General features: G+C 39.3%; 2 protein-coding genes across 40 annotated transcripts in view; one reads left to right on the top strand and one right to left on the bottom strand.

Annotated features, from left to right (window-relative positions):
* Nucleotides 1–20,527, bottom strand: part of ebf3a (EBF transcription factor 3a) — a 142,074-nt gene that overhangs the window by 16,811 nt on the left and 104,736 nt on the right. For 12 of the 24 annotated variants that reach the window (XM_087275278.1, XM_087275286.1, XM_087275280.1 and 9 more), the window contains 2 exon segments: nucleotides 16,132–16,265; nucleotides 14,966–15,092 (listed from right to left, as the gene is read on the bottom strand). In XM_087275278.1, the coding sequence (XP_087131404.1) occupies nucleotides 14,966–15,092; nucleotides 16,132–16,265 (261 nt within the window). 24 annotated transcript variants of the gene reach the window in all.
* Nucleotides 1–20,527, top strand: part of LOC147834572 (uncharacterized) — a 274,792-nt gene that overhangs the window by 164,833 nt on the left and 89,432 nt on the right. The gene's annotated exons all lie outside the window — the stretch shown is intronic.

The raw sequence follows: 20,527 nt of genomic DNA, 5'->3' as shown, positions 1-20,527 counted from the left end.
CTCTCACACTGATTGGCCACTGCTCACGTAGTGGAAGGGGTGGAGCTTTCGGGCACTGATGTTTGATTACTTTATTTATTTTGGATTGTATAGGCAAAATTCTCCTACGAGAGTGATTATACCACCTCCCGATGGTAAATGCGGTTATACTCCTGGCGATTATTATTTGGTACTTTGGTCATTTATTTCACAAATTAAAAACGTCATCAGGAAAAAGGTTTGAATTTTCACTCAGCAAAAAAAAACATTAGTGTTTTATTTTGGACAACACTACATACGTATACTATGCTGTTGAGTGTGTAAGTGCATAAGTACATAGTGCATAATAGGGCTGGGTGATTAATCGAAAAGTAATCGAAATCGACATTCAGAACCTGTAATCAATCAATTTTTTTCCAGGACAATTTTTCCCTACGTGTCCCCATGCAGGCACAGGCGTCAACATTACGTCATATTGATGTTGTACCCCAACATACCTCAACTTCGTGGGGATGTTGGGTTTTGTTTGGATGTGAAAATCGGGTTGAAGTCAGAACCCAATATCAGGCTAAAGTCAGCATCCAACCTAAAATCAACCAAATATCAACGTCTAATAATGTTACACCTTGACGTTGTGTGGACGTTGCCACTATTACATCTATCAGATGTTGGATTTTGGTCACTTTCCAACACAACTTAAAATGAATGTCAAAAAAACGTTGTCCTTAGACGCTGGCTAGATATTGAATTTTGGTCACCTGATGTCATGACCTAAATCTAACCTAATAAACATCTTATGATGTTGTGTGCCTGCTGGGATATGACCCACTCTGTTAAAGACTGTGGCTGATTTCTACTTCTGCGGCCACTTTGCAGCCACATCTGATTTCTGGTCAAGTAGGAAGATGGACTCATTCCTGAGCCTTACATTGCACTACATTGACGATAATTGGAAGCTGCGCCAGAAATGCCTTTAGACTGCATAAAACACTTGTCAGTGAACTAAGAGGGCAGTTAAATAAATTAATTAAATCGTTCAATTATCAAAATCGAGTTAAAATGTTCAATTAATCAAGATTTAGATTTTAGGCCAAACGCCCAGCCCTAGTGCATAGTGTATAGCCATTTGGGACGCAGCTTACCTTCAAAAACAAGTAGCTAAAACACCCTCATTTAGAGGGAGGAACTGGTGAATGTGCAACAACATTAATCATAAGATAAACACAAAACAAAAGTTTCCATCTAGAGCTACTTCACAGGACTCGACACTTGTAAACACTTGCTCCAATGGTCTCTCGGCTCTTGGTCTCGCCCACACTGGCTACCAAGCCGACCAATCAGAGCTTGCGATATGTGTCGTTGTGACATGAAGTTACATTTTTTTGAGAGGTCAGCGTTGGCGTCAGCCACGGTGAGGGCTATGTGACCGCTTGATGGCTTCGCCGGAGCAAATGTTTAAGTATAAACCAGCCTTAAATCTATTGTATTTCTTCACCTAAGTCACTTGGAATAGTAATACTCAATTTAAGGTATCATTTATATCCTTTAGAAATGGTGCACGTAAGTGTCGTGGCATATGCTACTAATAACTGTAGTACCCATGATATGTTATTGGTTACTATGGTAAAAACGAAATAATGAGACTACTATTGCGATTACAAACAGATAAAATTGATAAGAATGACAGAAAAGTGAATGGAACGAGAAACAGATGTGGTTTCGGTGTGTGTGTGTGTGTGGCAATATTAATGCTACCGAGCCAGCTGGGAAATATGGAGAACAGATTGAGCAATAACAGTTTAAATCCAGACAGACTTCTGCAAGCATCTTGCTTTCTCCTTCACTCTCATGTCACTGAACTATAAAATTCATTCTCAACATGCACATTCTCTGTCTCTTTCTCTATCTGCCCAGGCCTGAGGCTAAGCCCCTCCCACTGGCCTTTGAGCCAGCCCCCCAGCCCCGGGCTCGGCCAATCAATAGCACTTTCCTGTTTTAGAGCTGGGTAATTATGAGGTGGGGAGAGTAGGTGACCTTTCACCTGTTCCGCATTACTTTGCTGATATTAAGATAAATTGCCCGATTTTGGGTAAACATATGCTGCAATTCAGGCTGTCAGCGCTGGTTTGCTCAGGGATAATTTGTATTGATCTCTCCGTTTCTTCCCAATTCTGCTTACTGACCTCACGGATAATGAGAGAGAGAGAGTGTGTGTGTGTGCTGGATATGGCTGTAGTCACCACTGCATGAGTATCTGGAAGCCTGGCGTATGTCAGTGGTGGAGTGTTTTGCTTACGTCTTCATTTGTCATCCATTTTCTGTTTGTTTGTTCTATCCATCCGGAATGGAGAGAAAGGGGGGGGGGGGGGCGCACGCCGTTTAGCACTCAAGCATAACTGAGCACGTTAAATCAAATCAGGCTCACGTCTCGTACGGGACCGTTATGAATTATGGAGTCGCCCATATAAAAGGGAAATGTGCTTGCTAATGAGCTAGCATGCTTTTCGGGCCTCCGTCGAAGGGAAAGTGAATGAACAGAAGGGTTTGCGTTTGATGGATGACAAATCTAAAGCTCCTTGGGCTGGTCATCATGTTTAGTTGTTTTTTTTCACCCCTCATTTGTAAAAGAGAATGTTAAGCACAATCTGCCAGCGACTTAACGTAAAACAGCCTTGATTTTACATCCAGATAGAGTCTGTGTGTGTCTACTGCTCTTGTGTATATGTGTGAGTGTGTCTCCGTATATTTCAAGACGGAGTGTTTTGACCTTGCTCTCACAGACTGTATATATTGTCATTCTTCAAAGCTGACACGCTAGAGTGCGGCAGATACTAAACTGTGACACGTTTTTATTTAGCAATAAGAGAAGCGTCTCATAGTAGCATCACAGTGAAGTGACACCATCGTCATCAATCACTATAAAATGCAGCTTTGTGGATTGGCAAAGTTAGGGAATGAGGAAAACTTACTTGATATACTATGGAGAAATCTAAAAGTGTACATTCACATTGGTCCTGCAGATATATAAGCGTGTGTAGAAGCCCAAAAAGGTAACTGTAAATTTAGGGCCGAGCAGAATCAGTCAGAAAATGTTTTGTAAGTGTTCTGAGTAATTTATCGATGACTATTGGTTCATAAAATAATGTATTATTAAATGTAATAAGATATTTAAATGATTATGCGACGCAGTGGCGCAGTAGGTAGTGCTGTCACCTCAGCAGGAAGGTCACTGGTTCGAGCCTCGGCTCAGTTGGCATTTCTGTGTGGAGTTTGCATGTTCTCCCTGCGTTCGCGTGGGTTTCCTCCGGGTGCTCCGGTTTCCCCCATAGTCCAAAGTCATGTGGTACAGGTGAATTGGTTTGGCTAAATTGTCTTTAGTGTATGAGTGTGTGTGTGATTGAGTGTGTGTTTATATTTCCCAGAGATGGGTTGCTGCAGGAAGGGCGTCCGCTGCCTAAAAATGTGCTGGATAAGTTGGTGGTTCATTCCACTGTGGCGACCCCGGACTAATAAAGGGACTAAGCCGAGAAGAAAATGAATGAATGAATGATGAATTTAAATGATCATCTGTTTTTGTTGATTGATAATGTGTTTGAGGATAACATGTACTAGACAATGAAAGAGAAAACAATTATAATAGGTCTACCTCAAATTCGACTTCAATTCCTTTGATTTGGTTCATAAAACTGCTTGCATTCCAGACGTCCATTACATCCCATGATGGTGATAAGTGTGTATCTTTGGCTCTGATAATGAATGGCTTTCTGGCTGTTGCTCTCTATTACTTTGTCTAATTATCCTTAACTGCTGCGAGCTTATCTCTGCCCCACCTCCACCATCAAGAACCACTTTTCTACTTTTTTTTTTTTTTTACTTGTACAAACACATTGAAAAGGGGCAACACGTGATATTTTAAAATGGAGAGGCCTTGGATAGTTCTGGATTGTCACAAAGTTTCTTAAGGGAACAGGGAATGGCTGCTGTTAACACGCTCAATGAAAATAAAAGCGTAGAAAGGAAATGTCTTTTAACAAGGATCGCCTATTGTTCCACAACTGAGCTATAGACATGTAAGAAAGAAAAAAAATGAAAGAGGGAAAGCTTCAAAGGGCAAAGAGAGTTTTTGAGTTTAATGCGGCATAATAAAAACAGGAAAACATTCATTTGTTCCAGCACAGCTGCTGGATTTCACTCTAAATGAGGTCAATTTTCATTGCAATTATGATCATCTTCCTGCAACTGCACAACCAAGAGACGTGGTAATAATTCAGTAAATTTTCTTGATTAAAAACAGACTACCTTTTAAAATGTGAATTTCTCAGAACAGGCTTGAAATATAATCTGAGAGAAGGGACTTTTTCTGTTAACGAGAGAGAGAGAGAGAGATGCTATTTGCTGTCATTAAGACCCATGGACTGTAACAGAAGTCTTGCTGCCTTAAATGTTGTAGTTAAATCAAATAAAAAATTCTTGTCATCTCAACATCATCAACCAAACTGACTAAAATATTAAATTAAACTTAATTAAAATGAGTTGAAACCTGATTATTAAAATAAGTTAAAGAAACAAATATTTGTTGTATTGACTTTTTGACATTAATATTTTACAGTGTAGATGCGTTTTACTAGAGACAGGGTTTAGACAGTTATGGAAAACCTAGAAAAATCATGAAATTTTGACATGGTATTTTTCAGGCCTGGAAAAGTTTTGGAAAAATAGTAAAGCCCACAAGGTTTTGGAAAAGTCATGGAAATTACATTTATATTTAGTCATTTAGCACACATTTTTGTTCAAAGCGACTTAAGCTGCGGTCACACTAGAGCTATGTTTGCAAAGTTCTGTCATACGGCTCAGCGAAAAGGGGCGGGGTTAAACAATATGATTAGACATTAATAAAAGTGAGCGATTGCTCCATATTTAAAATTTCTTATTTTAAATTATCTTCTATTGGTCTAACACAATCCACTGATGTAATTTCACAGGTGAAATTTCATCAAGCTTGCAGTGTAATGTAAAACATGTGCTTGCGTTTCTGGTTTGCCGCATTCGCATGCCTATGAATGGAAGTCTATGGAGTGAAAAGTGCAGTGTGGTCGCGACTATATAATAGAAGTAGTTTTACCTACTATTACTAGTTTAACAAACTATTAACATTATCTAAAATTTGTTTGACAAATATCTGTATATACTGGAATGGAGGTTATTGTTTTTACTACTTTTTCTTTTCTTGGCCAAAAACATGGTCTCACATTATTAGTGCTGTGTAAGCATCATCTATTTTACATGAAGATAAAAAATAGAAACGATTGCGTGTATTATGATATGCTGTAATAAATGTAAACGTTTCTTCTGAATTACCACGTATGTAGACATTACATGAAATATTAGGTCATGAAAATTGACTTGAAAGTTCTGGAAAAGTCATGGAATTTTGTAGTAAAAGTGTTTATGAACCCTGTAGAGAAATATTTAACGATATACATTTTTTTATATTTAAAAAATGTGCTGGGCTAAACTTTAAATCACTGACTGTGTTTCTTTGATGGGTTAGATAGGTGCTAACACTGCTGATTCTCAGGATTAAAGAAGAAAAGAATGTTGAATGGACACCTAAACTAGGAGAAATTAGCTGATGGCTGACTAGTTTTGTACTATTACAGTGCTTTGAATTTCAAGCCTGATTTGAGCAAGAAAAAGTGAAAACTAGAGAAGAAAAGGGGGGAAAAGTGTGGGATTCGGAGAACAGAGAGAGCCGGAGCTCTTCGACGTGGTGCTAACTTCTTCATTTTATTGCCAGCTGTCTCCGAGGAAGCTATTTCATCTCCGAGAAATTCAGATACTCCGGAAATTAAAATTTCAAAGATCTGCGGCGTGAAAAAAAAAAAGAGTGTGGGAGAAAAAAAATCAATGGAGGCAGATCAATGCTCATAGAAATTTCATGAACTTTGAACCGATACAGGCATGATGATGAGAAAGAGAGAGAGAAGGGGGGCCGCTCAAGCCACCGATAAAGTGTCGACAGGACAAGAGAAGCCCGGTCTCACCATCTAGGCCGTTCATATTTTATTTCCCTGACAGAAATTACGTTTCAAGTCTATTCCTGTAACAAGGAAGGTTAAAAAAGACCCCCGCCCCTCTCCGTTTCTCTTTTTCTCCTCTTTTTGTCAGCATTCTTCATCCGCGTGACTCGCCTCCGAAGGATCTGACTCAGATGCATCGCTTTAAGTGCTTGCCGATATCAAATCGAATTGGGACGATCGCAGACGCAAATTAATATTGTAAAATGAAGATCAATACATGGATGAAGGTAGGCAAAAAAAATCGATGAGCGTTAAATTATTGCTGCATTTCGTCCTCACTTGAGATGAGTTGTGTTTTCCTCTGCCGGTCAATACTTCTCTCATTAATCTATAAATAAATTTGGCGATGAATGTGGCACAAACGGGTTAGGTTTAGGTCAAAGGGCTGCAAAAGGGAAGATGTTCGGGAACCATCGAGCACCCCATCCATCAGGACGGGTGCTAGCTACTGGAGCATGACTAATTTCTCTGACTTAGTGAGGACAAACCTATTTAAAGCTGCCAGAGGTAAAAAAAAAAAAAAAAAATGGACCGATCCAAAATAGCAACCAGCAGGGCCAATTATACCCAAATCACCCCAGTGCAACTCTCTTTAAGGAGAGAGGGTTCATTCGACCCTTCCAGCACATGCAGAGGTTGACTGAATCTTTTTTGGACCGCTGCTTATTATAGAGTTGTAGCTTGTCACAATATTGCGTTAAAATATCACCACAATCCCCAATGGTGTGACATTGCTCACAATAATGGCGCGCTCCTCTCTGAAGTAATAATATTTCTCAAAGAACTGTCTGAGAAGAAAAATTCTCATCTGCTGAGAAGGACTCATTTCTTGGTTCTAGTTATTAGCGAGCAGTTCCCCAGTACACTTGTATCATTAGACAAGAGTGCAGTGGAGAGTGGCCAAGGGTTTTTCTCCATTCGCATTCTCCATAGGCATTCCCATTGAAGTAAGTATCAAATAACATATATAATGTCGAACGTTATAACCGCGGACAAATGTCTTTGGTTCCTTTTTAATTCATGAATGAGTTCAGAAAACGAACTGCATTTAAAAATGAATGGATTCGCTCTATTACAAGCTTTTTCGAGCAGTCGTGTAAGACAGCTTGTTGAACTCAATGTAGTGAACATAATGGAGACGAATAGAGGAAAACAACTCCTGGACTGCGTTCAAACACCTATGTTTACATTTCCTTCCTGCTACTGATTACTTCTGCTACCGAGTGTGTGTGTGTGTGTGTGTGTTTGCATATGTGTGTGTCTGCTGTCCTATCAGATACGGCTCGTGCTCGGCGAGGCCAAAGGCAGTGGGTGGGGACGAGTGTCTGATGGACAGATAGCCCAGTGCAAACGGCTTGCTGATAATTCGCTGATATGCTGTTTCATGTGCCAGCGTTTAGATTTGTTTACCATCTTTCCTGTTTCTAACCGCCCCCCTCCCCATCTGCTTACAAAGACCCCACTAGAAGATTGTCCCAGTAATGGACTTCCTCGACAAGTGGACGGCTCTTTTGAAGTAGACAAGAGCGGAAGTACTGAAGGGAGATGAACAGGGGGGAAAAATCCACTCTTTACAATTTTAAACACTTGCGTCAGAGGTTAATTGCCTCTAAATGTCAGTAATTAGTCTAATGAAGACCTGCGTTTGGTTCCAGTGCATGCGTGCCAGGATCTAGATGGGCATCTTTAACGTAGCAGCGGGCCAAGTGAGTGAAGGGGCGAGATGACCCCTTTGTCCTTTTGTGCTATGATAAATGACCGTCTCCTCCTCTGTGCGTTTTGTCAGTTTCAGCGCAGTTGAGTCGATACCTTCACCTTGACAAGGAAACTTTGTGATTTATCAGGGCCGCCGGCCAATCAACAGGCCGGGAGCTTGGAGCCCTTGGAGAGCCTTGAGAGCATGCTGTGGTCAAAGTCTCGGGGAGCTGAATGGGGCGAAGTTGTCACTAGCGTGATAGACAAATGAGTCTCGTTAGAAGTGGCCAAAAAAGCAGGGAGGGGTCTTGAGATTGAGAGGAAAAATGCGAGGAATAGGAACCAAAAAAAAAATGCTTGACTCGTACTAATAACGGAGAGAGTCCAGAGTGGTCGCGGCGGGTTAAAAGATGAAGCACCCTGTCACGCCGCAGGTTTGGAAATTAGCAAATAATGTTCCCGAGTGCTGATAAATGTGTGACGGGCCTCCCTCGCAAATCATTTTTTAACATTTTGATGCATGTCTACAATCCCATCGGACGAAAGGAAAAGTTTACTGGCCCTCGAATGTGCCTTGACAAATGAAGGCCGGTAAGTGTACGATTTCTGTATGAAGTATAGTTCATTTTCACCAATTCTGGTAAATGGGTGTCACTGATTAGGACAAATAGTCTGGAAGGGTGATAGCTCCTGCCGTACGTCTCTATTCCTCCCTCTCCCCGGCCTCCAGTGGAGCGTTAAGGCCGTGGTCACCAGTGACCATGCCTAAATAGAAAGCAATAGCTTTGATGCAATTAGAGCCCGACGTTGAGCTTTATTTATGGCTGGTGTCATTGTTGGGAATCGTTTGTAAAAGTGCTCTGGAGGCCTGCCTCCGTTAAAGCGTCTATTAGGGCCGGAGTGCTCACATACATATAGATCTTAATTTATATCTCTCACTTTCCCCTTGTTAGGAGCCAAAGGAGATCATTGCTGCCTCCAAATTTGGGTCGTAGAAAGGGATGAAAAGTATTCCCATGCACAGCTTGCCATTCCAATTCGTTGATAGGGATGTTCCTGCTTATAATTAAAGGTACTTATAGATCAATCCTCCGGGAAAGCAGTGACACAGCTAATGGACATTTAAAGAATTTAAAAAAAGAGCATTTTTATAATACAAAAATGTTGATTTCTATCAGCGCATGATCACATTAACAAAACTGCACTCATCATCAAGCCATTTCATGAGGAATTTAAAGGGGAACATCTGGATGGGCTTTTTAAAATAGCCTGATCAGCTAAAGAGAGCATTTGTGAGTTGAGAGCTATTGGCAAAGGGACAAACACTGCCGTCCTGCTTTGATTTTTTTCTCCCCCTTTTTTATGGACCCTTCTGACAAGCTGTTCCATGCCAGACCTGATCAATGGATAACCAATACAGGTATCAGATGGCGCAGCGGTGGCCTTGTGTTAACAAAAGACGCGATCGTACAAACATACAAGGTTAAAGCTGGAAAAATAACAGAACACACAGTTCTTTGAAGAATACAAAGGGATGCAGACTCAATAAACCACTGCAGTGTTTCCTTTTAAATGAAGACGCTGAGAGCCTCAAGCTGTAAATAGCCTCACACACATGGTAGATCCGAGTGTTAATGGATGGCTATTGAATAACACATTGTTTTAGGCCCAGTTCTGGCAGCTCATAAACTATCGAGACCCTCTCGCGTGTTTGCGTAACCTTACTGGATGCCGACATCCCATCACAGGCCCTTTTTAATGTCCCCAGGTCTTGGTGGATCTCTGCGGCGTGTTTAATTTCACTGCTGTTTAGCTGTGTCAAAGCGAGAGGCGTTGGAGAGTACCGGAGGACATTAGGAGCCGCTTTCAGAGTCTGAGCAGAGTAATTTGTTTAAAGAGCATTGACCTCTGAGACAGGCGGCTTGTGTTGGCCGTGATGGAGGAGAATTATCGACTCTTAAAGTAGCACGGCACTCTGACAGGCGATTGCCGCCACATCTGAGCGAACATGAAGGACCTTTTACAACACCTTCAGTGCTGACACCATCACAGGGCTTTTTGGTGAGTCTCACAAAACCCATCAAGACCGTTCGGAATAAATTACAAGGAATTACATTTCGTTCAAGAGAAGATGAACTATATTTAGGACCATTGGGAGTTGGAACATATTTTTTTTGACACTCGAGTGTGATTTTGTTTCTACAAATATTCATTCATTTTCCTTCTGCTTACTCTCTGATTTATCAGAGTTCGCCACAGCAGACGGAACCGCCAACTATTCAAGCATATGTTTTAACCAACAGATGCCCTTCCAGCCAATACTGGGAATCACTCATACGCTACGGCCAATTTAGTTAATCCAATTCACCCAAAGCCCATGTCTTTGGACTGTAGGGAAAGCCTAAGCACCCGGAGGAAACCAACGCCAGCACTGTGAAAACATGCAAACTCCACAACTGCCAACTAGCCCAGTCGGGATTCAAACCAGCGACCTTCTTGCTGTCAGGCGATGCCACCTCATTTATATAAATGTAGCAAATGTAAATATTATATCAATTAATTCATTAGTGATTTGTTTCTCTTTTATTGCATTGATAAATGTTGTGTTTGTGTGTTAAATGTGTGACCCTGGACCACAAAACCAGTCATAAGGCATTTTACATCATCTGAAACTAAATAAAAACACCTTCCATTGACGAAGGGTTTGCTAGGATAGGAAAATCTAGAATATGAGGGTTTAAAATAATAAAATTTTGAGAAAACCAACTTTAAAATGGCCAAAATTAAGTTCTTAGCAATACATATTGCTTATTAAAATAACATTTTGTTATATTTACAGTAGGTAATTTACAAAATATCTTTATGAAACATGATCTTTACTCATTATCTTAATGATTTTTGTCATAAAACCAATTTAAATCATTTTAACCATACAATGTATTTTTGGATATTGCCAAAAATATACATATGCCACATAATCTTCTATAACGGCCTCCAGTAAACGTTCAGTAGGAAATATAATTACACAGTATTAGCGTCTTTATATACACTCTGTATAAACTGTTTATTGCTTTCATTGTATCTACTTAAGGGAAATAATACACTGTATTAAATTCAGATTTAGTTATTTTTTTATTTAAATAATTTTTTCTTCAATTTTGTGTTTATTTTTTTATTTAAAATTAAAATGTCAAATCTTAATTAAAGATTTAAAGTCATAAGAATGCCAAGCTCTGAAACTCTTAATAAAGTGTTAATTATAGTAAATAGCCACAGTCACATACTTGTCACAGTCCAGTGAATTTAATTCAATGATTGCTTGAAAAAAAAAAAAAAAGATTAATTTATATGTGATTTATTAACTATTTGATAAACCCTATAAAACTTTAAATTGATTCAAATCTAAACCACAAAACTCTTATTTTAGAGGCCTGTTGTTTTTCTAAATAAACACTATCACTAAAGGATTTGTGTGTTAAATGTGTAACCCTGGACCACAAAACCAGTCATAAGGCATTTTTACGTAATCTGAAACTGAATAAATTCACCTTCCATTGACGTATGGTTTGCTAGGATAGTATAATATTTGGAAAATATAGGAAAATTTAAAATCTGAGGGTTTAAAATAATACAATTTTGAGAAAATCAACTTTAAAATGAGCAAAATTAAGTTCTTAGCAATACATATTTCTTATTAAAATTACATTTTGTTATACTTACTGTAGGGAATGTACAAAATATCTTAATAGAACATGATACTTACTTAATATCTTAATGATTTTTGTCATAAAACCAAAACAAATCATTTTAACAATACAATGTATTTTTGGGTATTGGCAAAAATGTACACATGCAACATCAGACTATATTTTTGGTCCATGGTCACACATATCCTTACTGAAAATAGTATTTAATTGATATATTTAGCAATAAGCTTAATGTGCATTTATAAAATCACTACATTTTAAAGATCACAGTAATATATCACTCAATATATGGCTACTTTATACATGTAATGATCAGATTGCTTTACACCCCTGTAATAGATACCACAGCACTGTATTTAATTGGTCAGGATGTATTAGATGAGCGCAAGGGTGTGCCTGATTCACAAGCAAGAGGGTGGTCAGAATAAATGCTTACAACTCTTATGCAAGATCACTGTTTATACATTTTGAAATGAAACCATCAAATATCCAGCCACACAATTTAGCGGATACACACATGCAGAGCCATAACTAGGAAAGGCTTTTAGCATTTGCAGTTCAAAGCAGCTGTTTATGAACTAATTACAGGCATAAACTCAAGCAATTTGTTTCAATCAATAGCAACTTACAAGAGTTTAAGTACTGAAAATAGGTTAAGAGGAAAAAAAACAGACAAAATCTAAGCTTTGTTTTAATAATATAATCATAATTACGATAATTACAAGAGCTGCTACTGTATGATATGGTTGCATATTTAGGAACATGCATTAATAAATATGCTTTGAAGGGAAATTTAATTGACTTTAAAATGTCAACCAGTTTGATAAAGCCTTATAATAGCCTGAATCCAATGCTGTGTGTGTGTGTGTTCTGATTTGCCTGTCATTTGTGACCTGAGAGAGAGGGAGGTGAGGCATTATGGGGATTGGAGTTCAGAAGATGAGAGGGATGGGGCGTGTAGTTTGTGACTTCCCTTCTTTAATTCAAGGGGATAATTAACTAAGTCCTCAAAATCTCTGCCAGTAATTATATCTCCTTACTGATGAGCAAGAACAAAGATCAGTGAGGGAAAACAAACAACAAACATCTCATGGAGACAGGGGAAGGTGGGGGTGACAGACGCTGGTTTGTCTTCTATAACGGCCTCCAGTAAATGTTCAGTAGGAAATATAATTACACAGTATTAGTGTTTTTGTATACTCTATATACTGTTTAAGTCTTCCATTGCGTCTACTTAGAGGAAATAATAAACTAATAAATTCAGATTTTTTATTTTTTTTTGTAAATTTCTTTTATTTTGCATAAATTTTTTTTGTTATTTAAAATTAACATCTTAAATCTGAATCAAATGAATTTATTTTATGTATTAATTTTGTTTAATTTGTAAGTGATTTGTTAACTATTTGATGAACTCTTTAGAACTCTTTGCTTTAACCTAAGTTCAGCAGACAGTATCATTGGTATTTGTTTCTTTTTAAATGTGTTTACTTTAATTTCCCTTCTTATTTAAAGCAGCTTTTTGTTCCATTTACCTCATCATATTCGATTTGTCTTATGCAACAGAATAATTTTTTTTTATTTAGTTTTTTTATTTAGGTCCTTTCGATACAAAGCTCCTTCCGACTGGAACAATCTCCCTTCCTTTTTTAGATCAATAGGGTATATGCCAAGCTAGTGCAGTTCCCATGCTGATACACTTCCGGTGACCTGTTATTGTGAACTTTTTACCATTTTATACGGTTCCTTATACAGCATCGATGTTGTAATGTCATTAAAATACATTCAGTTAAATAAACTTTAGCATTTATTTAGTTGCTCAAGCGTAAAACGAGACAAAAAGCTGTTTACTCGCACGCGCCCGTCAGAATCGGCAGGCTAACGCAGAAGCTACATTGAATATACTGGGGTAAAATAAATGCTCATATAATAAAGACATGGCGGGGGAAATGTAATTTAATGCAGTGCTTCTTGTACAATCTGAGACCCACTTTAAATCGGATATCACTCAGCTAGTGGAGATCGCTGATTTTTAAAGAAAACAGACCTTAAACGCACCGGATTTTGCATTGGCATTTAATTCGCCAGAAGCGCTTAACCCAGGTTACTGGCAAATTAAAAGTCCTATTAGCATGCTTCGGCATATACCCCATTAAATCACTTCATGTTTTCAAAGCTAATTTATTTTCCTTCTGGAAACAACTAACGAATGTTATTAATATTGTCTCCAAATTAAATGTTTATTATTTATTTGTATATCAAATTGTTTGTACTTTTGATTATATGTTTTTGCTTATTTAGGCTTTAGATTGTGGGAAGTGTTTGAGGTGGAGTGTGCTGCTTGTTTGATTGTTTGATTGTAATGTCAAGTGTATGTACGTTAAGATGTGTTGTACTCTGTTTGATTTATGAACTTTTTAGGGACCCCCTCGAAAATGAGATGATTCATCTCAAGGGGCTATCCCATTCAATAAATTCAAATTCAACTTTAAACAGATTCAAATCTAAATCATCTAAATCAAACACTTATTTTGGAGGCCTGTTGTTTTTCTAAATAAATGTCATCAATAAAGAAAGCTGCATGTTAAGATATCGACTGACTGGCCAGCAAAGCAGCTGTTTTAGTTTCGGACACAGCCCAAGATTGACTTTGGTCTGAAACGTAGTCATCACGGTCAGTTTTTGTTAGAGCTGATGACACATATGTTCGTCAAAACATCATAATGTGTGCTGAATTTGACACCGACTCCCTGTTTTGTGCTTATTAGCATTAGCACATGTTTCGTCCCTGAGTCTCTGCGGCTTTAACGATGGCAGACATTAATGTCTGAGCAGGTCTGGTATTAGCCGGCACCGTGTTCTCGGGTTTCATTATCGCAGGGGCTCGTTGGCCTCTGCCCTGCCCCTGCTGAGAGGGTTAAATGTGGGAGGGAAAATCGGCCCGCAGCCTCGGTCGGACTGAGATGGGGAACAGCTGCCTGGGGGGACCGGGGCCCCTTCCTCACCTCCCTTTCTCTCTCTCTCTATGTCATTCTCTCTCTCTCCCTCTCTCTCCCCCGGCCTTGACATTCCTGAGTGTAAGAGTAATTCCTGATGATTATCTCATTGTCCTACTCAATTTGGGATCAGACACACTGCTTCCAGGTCAAACATGGTGTGACCGTGTAACCTCCTGTATCAGCTGTACCGAGGGAAAGATTAGTCCGAGATCCACAATGCTGGTCACACATACATATGCACACATGAGTAACTTGGGCGACAAGAAGCACTAGTGTTTTTGTGCACAGAAGAGGACTGAGTGCAGGAGTCTAAAATGTGTTGTCAAGGTTTGAGATTAACTGGAGTTGGCAGCTGCCCCCAACTCCATTGCCCTGCCTTAGATGGAGGAGATATAGGGTTACAGAGGCATGCATCTCACACTGGTCGGGGTTCAGTACTTAAGGATGGAGCCAAACACTTGAATGGATGGAAGCTGCGCACAGTTCAACTGATCCAATTGCAACTCACCTGTGTACACAAATCGGCCCGGTGCACCTTTGCAGAATTGCTTAGACTTGTAGGACAGGGTGACTTCTACAACGCCCGGGATGTGTCTCGGAGGGGTCTGCACTCGGATGGCATGGGGTGTAATGAGCTATAGGAGAGAATGGATAAACTTGGTTAGGACCTTGCAAACTGCACCAAATGTTGCATGCATTTCAACACCTGGCAAAGAAATTGCAGCCTTTCAGGTAGAAACTAACGCCCAAGTGGGGGATTTCCATGTGTCTTGTTCATGGATAATTTGAACTGACTTAAGTCTCAGAATTGGGAACTTACCAACTTATAAAGACTGTGGACAAGCTTGCTTAGAGTTGTTGCATATCTGCAATTGCCCAACTGGTAAAATAACCTGTCAAACAGAGGCCATTCCTAACCGAACCTGCAAACCTTCTTTGTTTCCCCCTCTCCGCTTCAGAGTTAACGTCAGCAAATAGACCTTGGATTTCACTGAGCCCAGGAAAGGCCAAGGGGCAGGAGTCCTGCGAAAATCATCTCCATATGTCTTTCCTTCACTGTTTTCCTTGCTTTCCCTCGCTCTGCTTTTCCCCCTCTGAGATATTTCACCCCTAATTGTTCAATTGTTTTGCAAGACCTCACGGTTCGGCAAGGAACGCAGCGGAGGCCTCTGTGGACTTATTGTGGGGCTGTTTAGCATGCAGTTTGTTTATCTAACTCCTTATCTGCTCGTGTGATTAAACTAGGAAAAGAAAAATAATAAAATAAAATCGAATAAACAAACGCTGATTGGCTCGTTGAGGCTCCAACCGGCAAATATATGCCAGACAGCTTTATCAACTCATAAAGGAACACACTAACCTGAAGTCTTTATTAGCTCCGAACTAATTACGACGCAGCTTCGGCATCCCTTTAGTTCACTCTTATTTATATGTTTATGTGGCGTGAAATGAACAAAAAGTAAATGTAAAGAGACAATAAATGGACGGCGGCGTAATTGCATTAAATCCGTAGAAGCAGGGCTTCATAAACTGTGTATAATCACAGTTTTCACGTAATCACTTTTTATAGAATCTAATGAAGTTCATTAGAAGGCTGTTACGGAAACAAACGGCCAGGCCAATATCTTGCGCATAGCAAAATGAATTATCTCGTGTTTTACGCCAAAGTCTTACCTCACTCCATACTAGCATGGTGCCAAACACGACCTGCAGTCCATCGAAGAAGTTGTCGCCAATGATGATGACCGTGGCTCCTCCTGTGGTCCAGCCTTCACTCGGGCTGATCGCCTTTATGCACGGGGTAGCTGCTTATAACAGGACAAAAAACACAACTATCAGGATCCCGTTTTAGTATAGACACGCGCTAGCCACATGCAGATCACTCTCACTCTGAGGATAATAGAACCCTGAAGTAAACAAAGCGTGAATGATTTGGGCCACTTAAAGACAAAAGACCTGCGGTGTACACCAGAAATCAGCCATTAAAGCGTTTGCTAACACAATGAGAAGGAAAAGAAAACATTGACTGATGCAGCTAGTGGCCTTCCAGCAGATAAACCGTCGTACGTTACTGATGATTAAGCATCGTGCATGCTAGGACCGTCGATTTATCTGTCTGCCTTTCACAGATCTGAGATCAGTCAATCAAAAGGTCGTGGTGCAAAGCAGGGATGGCACAAGCACAAAATCGCAAGATTTTTCAGGCATCCACTAATTAGGTCAAGCCTTTTTATTCGCAAACTTTGCCTTTGGTTGAAAAACTTCCAACATTTTCCTGTCTCCAACCCCTTAACCTCCTGTAGTTTCTGTCATCTTTTCATAATGAGCACTTTTGGCTTTTTAGGGTTTTAAAAAGCTTATTTTAGATGGGATTTGTACGATTAAGGTTTGGGTTTGAATGGCTATCATGCTAATGGTGACGCACACGTGTTCTTGAATGAGAGAATGAGGTCATGTTTCTGACCCCGCCTTTGTCGTGAAGTTAGCCAATGGCTCATTAGCATACATTATCGTACCCCCCTCTACTTCTATAGAGTAGAGAGGTGCTATCACAGTTGTAAGCGGTCGGAGGCCCAGGGCGACTCAACCCCCCGTTAACATCTTAGCGCTGTGTGCTTTGATCAGCTTTTCCTCTTCACTCTGTTGACTCTGTTCCACCACCCCCTCCAAAGCACCTTTTTAAATACGAACTCTCGTGCAAAGAGAGCGCAGATACAGCAACACGCAGCTAATACTGTCCAACAATTCAACCGCAACAGTAGCCCTTCACCTTGAGCTGTTTTCATTTTATTTTACGACTTTCCCTCCCCACACCCTTTCGTTCCTTTTCTGGAGTAAAAAACAATGCCATTGTGCTTTTAGATTTTAAGGTCTCAGAGAGGTTATTAATAATGCACGGAAGATGGTTGGCCTCTTTGGAAACCCTCTCAGCTTAGAATCTTTACCCTCCATTAAAAATGTCTGACATCATTTTCATCAGCCCACAGACTCTGACATCATTTTATCACTAAGAACTATTCAATACACTTATGACAACACTAATGCCACTCTAACAGTTTTGTTTAATGGTTTTAATGACAAAGTCTTATTGACTTATTTGTAGTCTTTTTTTATTATTTTAAAAGCCCGGTGTGGTTTAATATTGTTAAGGATTATGGTATTAAAATTGTCAATAATAATAATAATAAACGATCAATGAGTTACTGATAGTTATCGGTGGGCATAGATTATTTTTTTTAATCTAGATCAATCTCACTGAAATCTCAGAATTAATCTAGATTAATCTAGATTAAAATGGCATTCAGAATGTGTGCTACCCAAATAATAAGTAATTGAGAATGGGCTTCTCAAGCCAGGTGGCGCATTAGACCAGGGGCTCATCTCCTGTTTCCAAAATGCATCACAAACTGCTTGAGAAACTGTTCTACTACGATAATTGGTGATTAAAATAAATGATTTTCAATAAGATGTACTTGTGTTTACTAACTGTTCATTCAGTTAAACAGGAATTTTGAACTGTAGGGGTCCGTTCTTCGTACGTGGATTACTCAGTTAGCTGGATTTGGATATTGACGATTTGACACGATCCAGGATCGTTTCGTTCTTCATAGCTGATCCGAGAGTTGTTGTCATGGCAACAGTTCTGCTAGGTCAAACCTGATCGGGAGCAGGTTCAATTCATATAAACAGGATTAGATCGGCTCAGATCAAGCAAAGATAATACAGAAAGTATGTTCCGAATTCTGATATTTTCTTACAGTAGTAGTTATATACACTTGGGAAAATGGTACATACTTTTTAACTATATATATAAAGTTATAGTCATTAATAAAATAAATTAAGTTATACATTTTAATAAAACGTATGCAATCTGCACCCTCGAAATGAAAGTACAAAGACTGCCACCTGGTGCAAAGAGAAAACTTATTAATATGAACTTTTTAGATCACTTTAGTACAAATTGTGTATGATAGAAATGCACAATATGTGACTTTTTTAAAGCAATAATTTCAGCAATCATAAACATGTTTTGATAGTTAATATGCCAGTGATTTGATGCTTCACAAAAGTTGCAGACGCCTTTACCAATATGAAAATGCTTTTGTAAACAACCAGTTATTCTTTACACCGATTAAAAAACGGCTATATAATAAAGAAAATCTTTTCTAAATGAAGAACTAAATACATTGATTTGCATTGAAATACATGATGAATACACTTGACACATGAAAGTGGAAAGCCTGCAGCTCACAACAAATGTGGAAAGTTCTTGCGTGACATATTTAACAAGCCGTTTACTGCTAATTTGATGTAATTTTGCTCACATGGATAATTGAATATTAATCAGATGATGTCATTACGCTGCTGTGCCGTCAGCCAATCGTTGCATTGCTGATCATGATTTCGAGGATCGATAGATCTGTCCTTTACAACACACGCAGCGATCTCAGATCAGTTTATCCAGACATTCTAATCTGATTCGCGGACTCGTTTGAAGAACCAAATTAGACAAAGATCAGTTATCAAGATTAAAAGATCCGGGATCTGCCAAATAATCTTAGATCATTTAAGCGAGGTACGAAGAACGGACCCTAGGCCTACATAAGCTCCAAACAGCAATTTTTGATCACCTTAATCCGACTAATTCATAACTGAACTAAACAGAAATGGAATTAAGACATGGAGTATGCAGATATTAGTGGAATTATTGAAGTAAACACCGCAATCAAACTATTATCGTCATGTAGGACTTTTGGCCATATTTTCCGACAAGATCCACAGCAGTCAGTAATGGACCGCACACACACACACAAAGGTTTTTTCTGTCCATTTGGCATGCGTTATTAAATTCCATAACACTCTCACCAGTCCTTATACTCCCTATTTGCGTCTAATACCCCAGTTTGTCACGGGGGCATGAATGAAATATTCATGAGTGAATGTAAAGCTGCCGTTAAAGTCACCCAAAATTACAGGAAACTCTTACATGAAAGCACTTCACGTAAACACATCAATTATATTATTGTCTATTAAGGTAAATAACTAGACTACAGATGTCCATGTAAGCAAAGTCAGTAGTATCTTCGAAGTAAGTGAAAGATCCAGAAGGGCATCCTGCTGATTTGATTCAGAAGGGCACTTTTTTTGTCTGACGGCTTACCTGTCAGATACATCCGCGCTAAAATATCAAGGTGAAAGTCATAATAGCTTGCATAGAATAGACCCAGCTCCCAACTCAACTTTGAGGATAGATATTTATTTTTTATCGCCCGATAAGAGTCTTATAACAACCCACCACTACTAATAATTCAATAATTATTAGCTAAAGGAGACCCCAAACACTCATGATGTTCTTTCAACCTAAAACTATGACAGTCTTTTGGCTTCGTAATACTTTGGCTGAAGTAACATGCCACTCTAGGACAGGCTATGTGCCCAAATTTAATACTTAGGGTAAGGGATTTGTTCAAATACCTATTAAGCTCCTCTAATAACGCAATAAATGATATATTTATGACCGTTACATGAGGTAAACCTGCAGGGTTAAGCCCTTATGTGTGCAGGTCTTTCTCTCCTCCTGCTTCTCTGCTGTTCTAGTGGCCCTAGTTAATCAACATTAGGTATTGTTGTGTAGAACAGCCCAGACAAGGCAGCTCTCTTTGTTTGCCTTAATGTTGGACTAGTGGAGGTTATATTTACTCATTCCTCTCAGCTCCCTGAAGCCCTGAGCTCACTCACACACACACACACACACACACACACACACACACACACACACACACACACACACACACACACAGAAGGAGAGAGGGAGCTTGCCCTTAACTAGAGCTGTTGACTTCATGCTAATAAGTTCATACAAATTTTCATTTCTGAGGCTTGGGAATGACATTTGCTTTTCTTAATTGCAGGCAGAGCGTTTGAAAGAGGATCAAGTCTCCAAAGACAGACACGACTCCTCATAGGGACTGACCTTCATCAGCGCAACCAATTATAGCAAATCATTCACCAAAAATTACAGTAAACAAATTTACTTTGTGTAGGTGAGCAGAAGGAAGGGTCTGCGTGC

The sequence above is a fragment of the Danio rerio genome, chromosome 12 (assembly GCF_052040795.2).
Source record: "Danio rerio strain M-AB ecotype USA chromosome 12, GRCz13ab, whole genome shotgun sequence".
Classification (NCBI taxonomy): domain Eukaryota; kingdom Metazoa; phylum Chordata; class Actinopteri; order Cypriniformes; family Danionidae; genus Danio; species Danio rerio.
The sequence above is the reverse complement of the archived record's forward strand: the minus strand, read 5'-3'. Positions and strand labels throughout refer to the sequence as shown.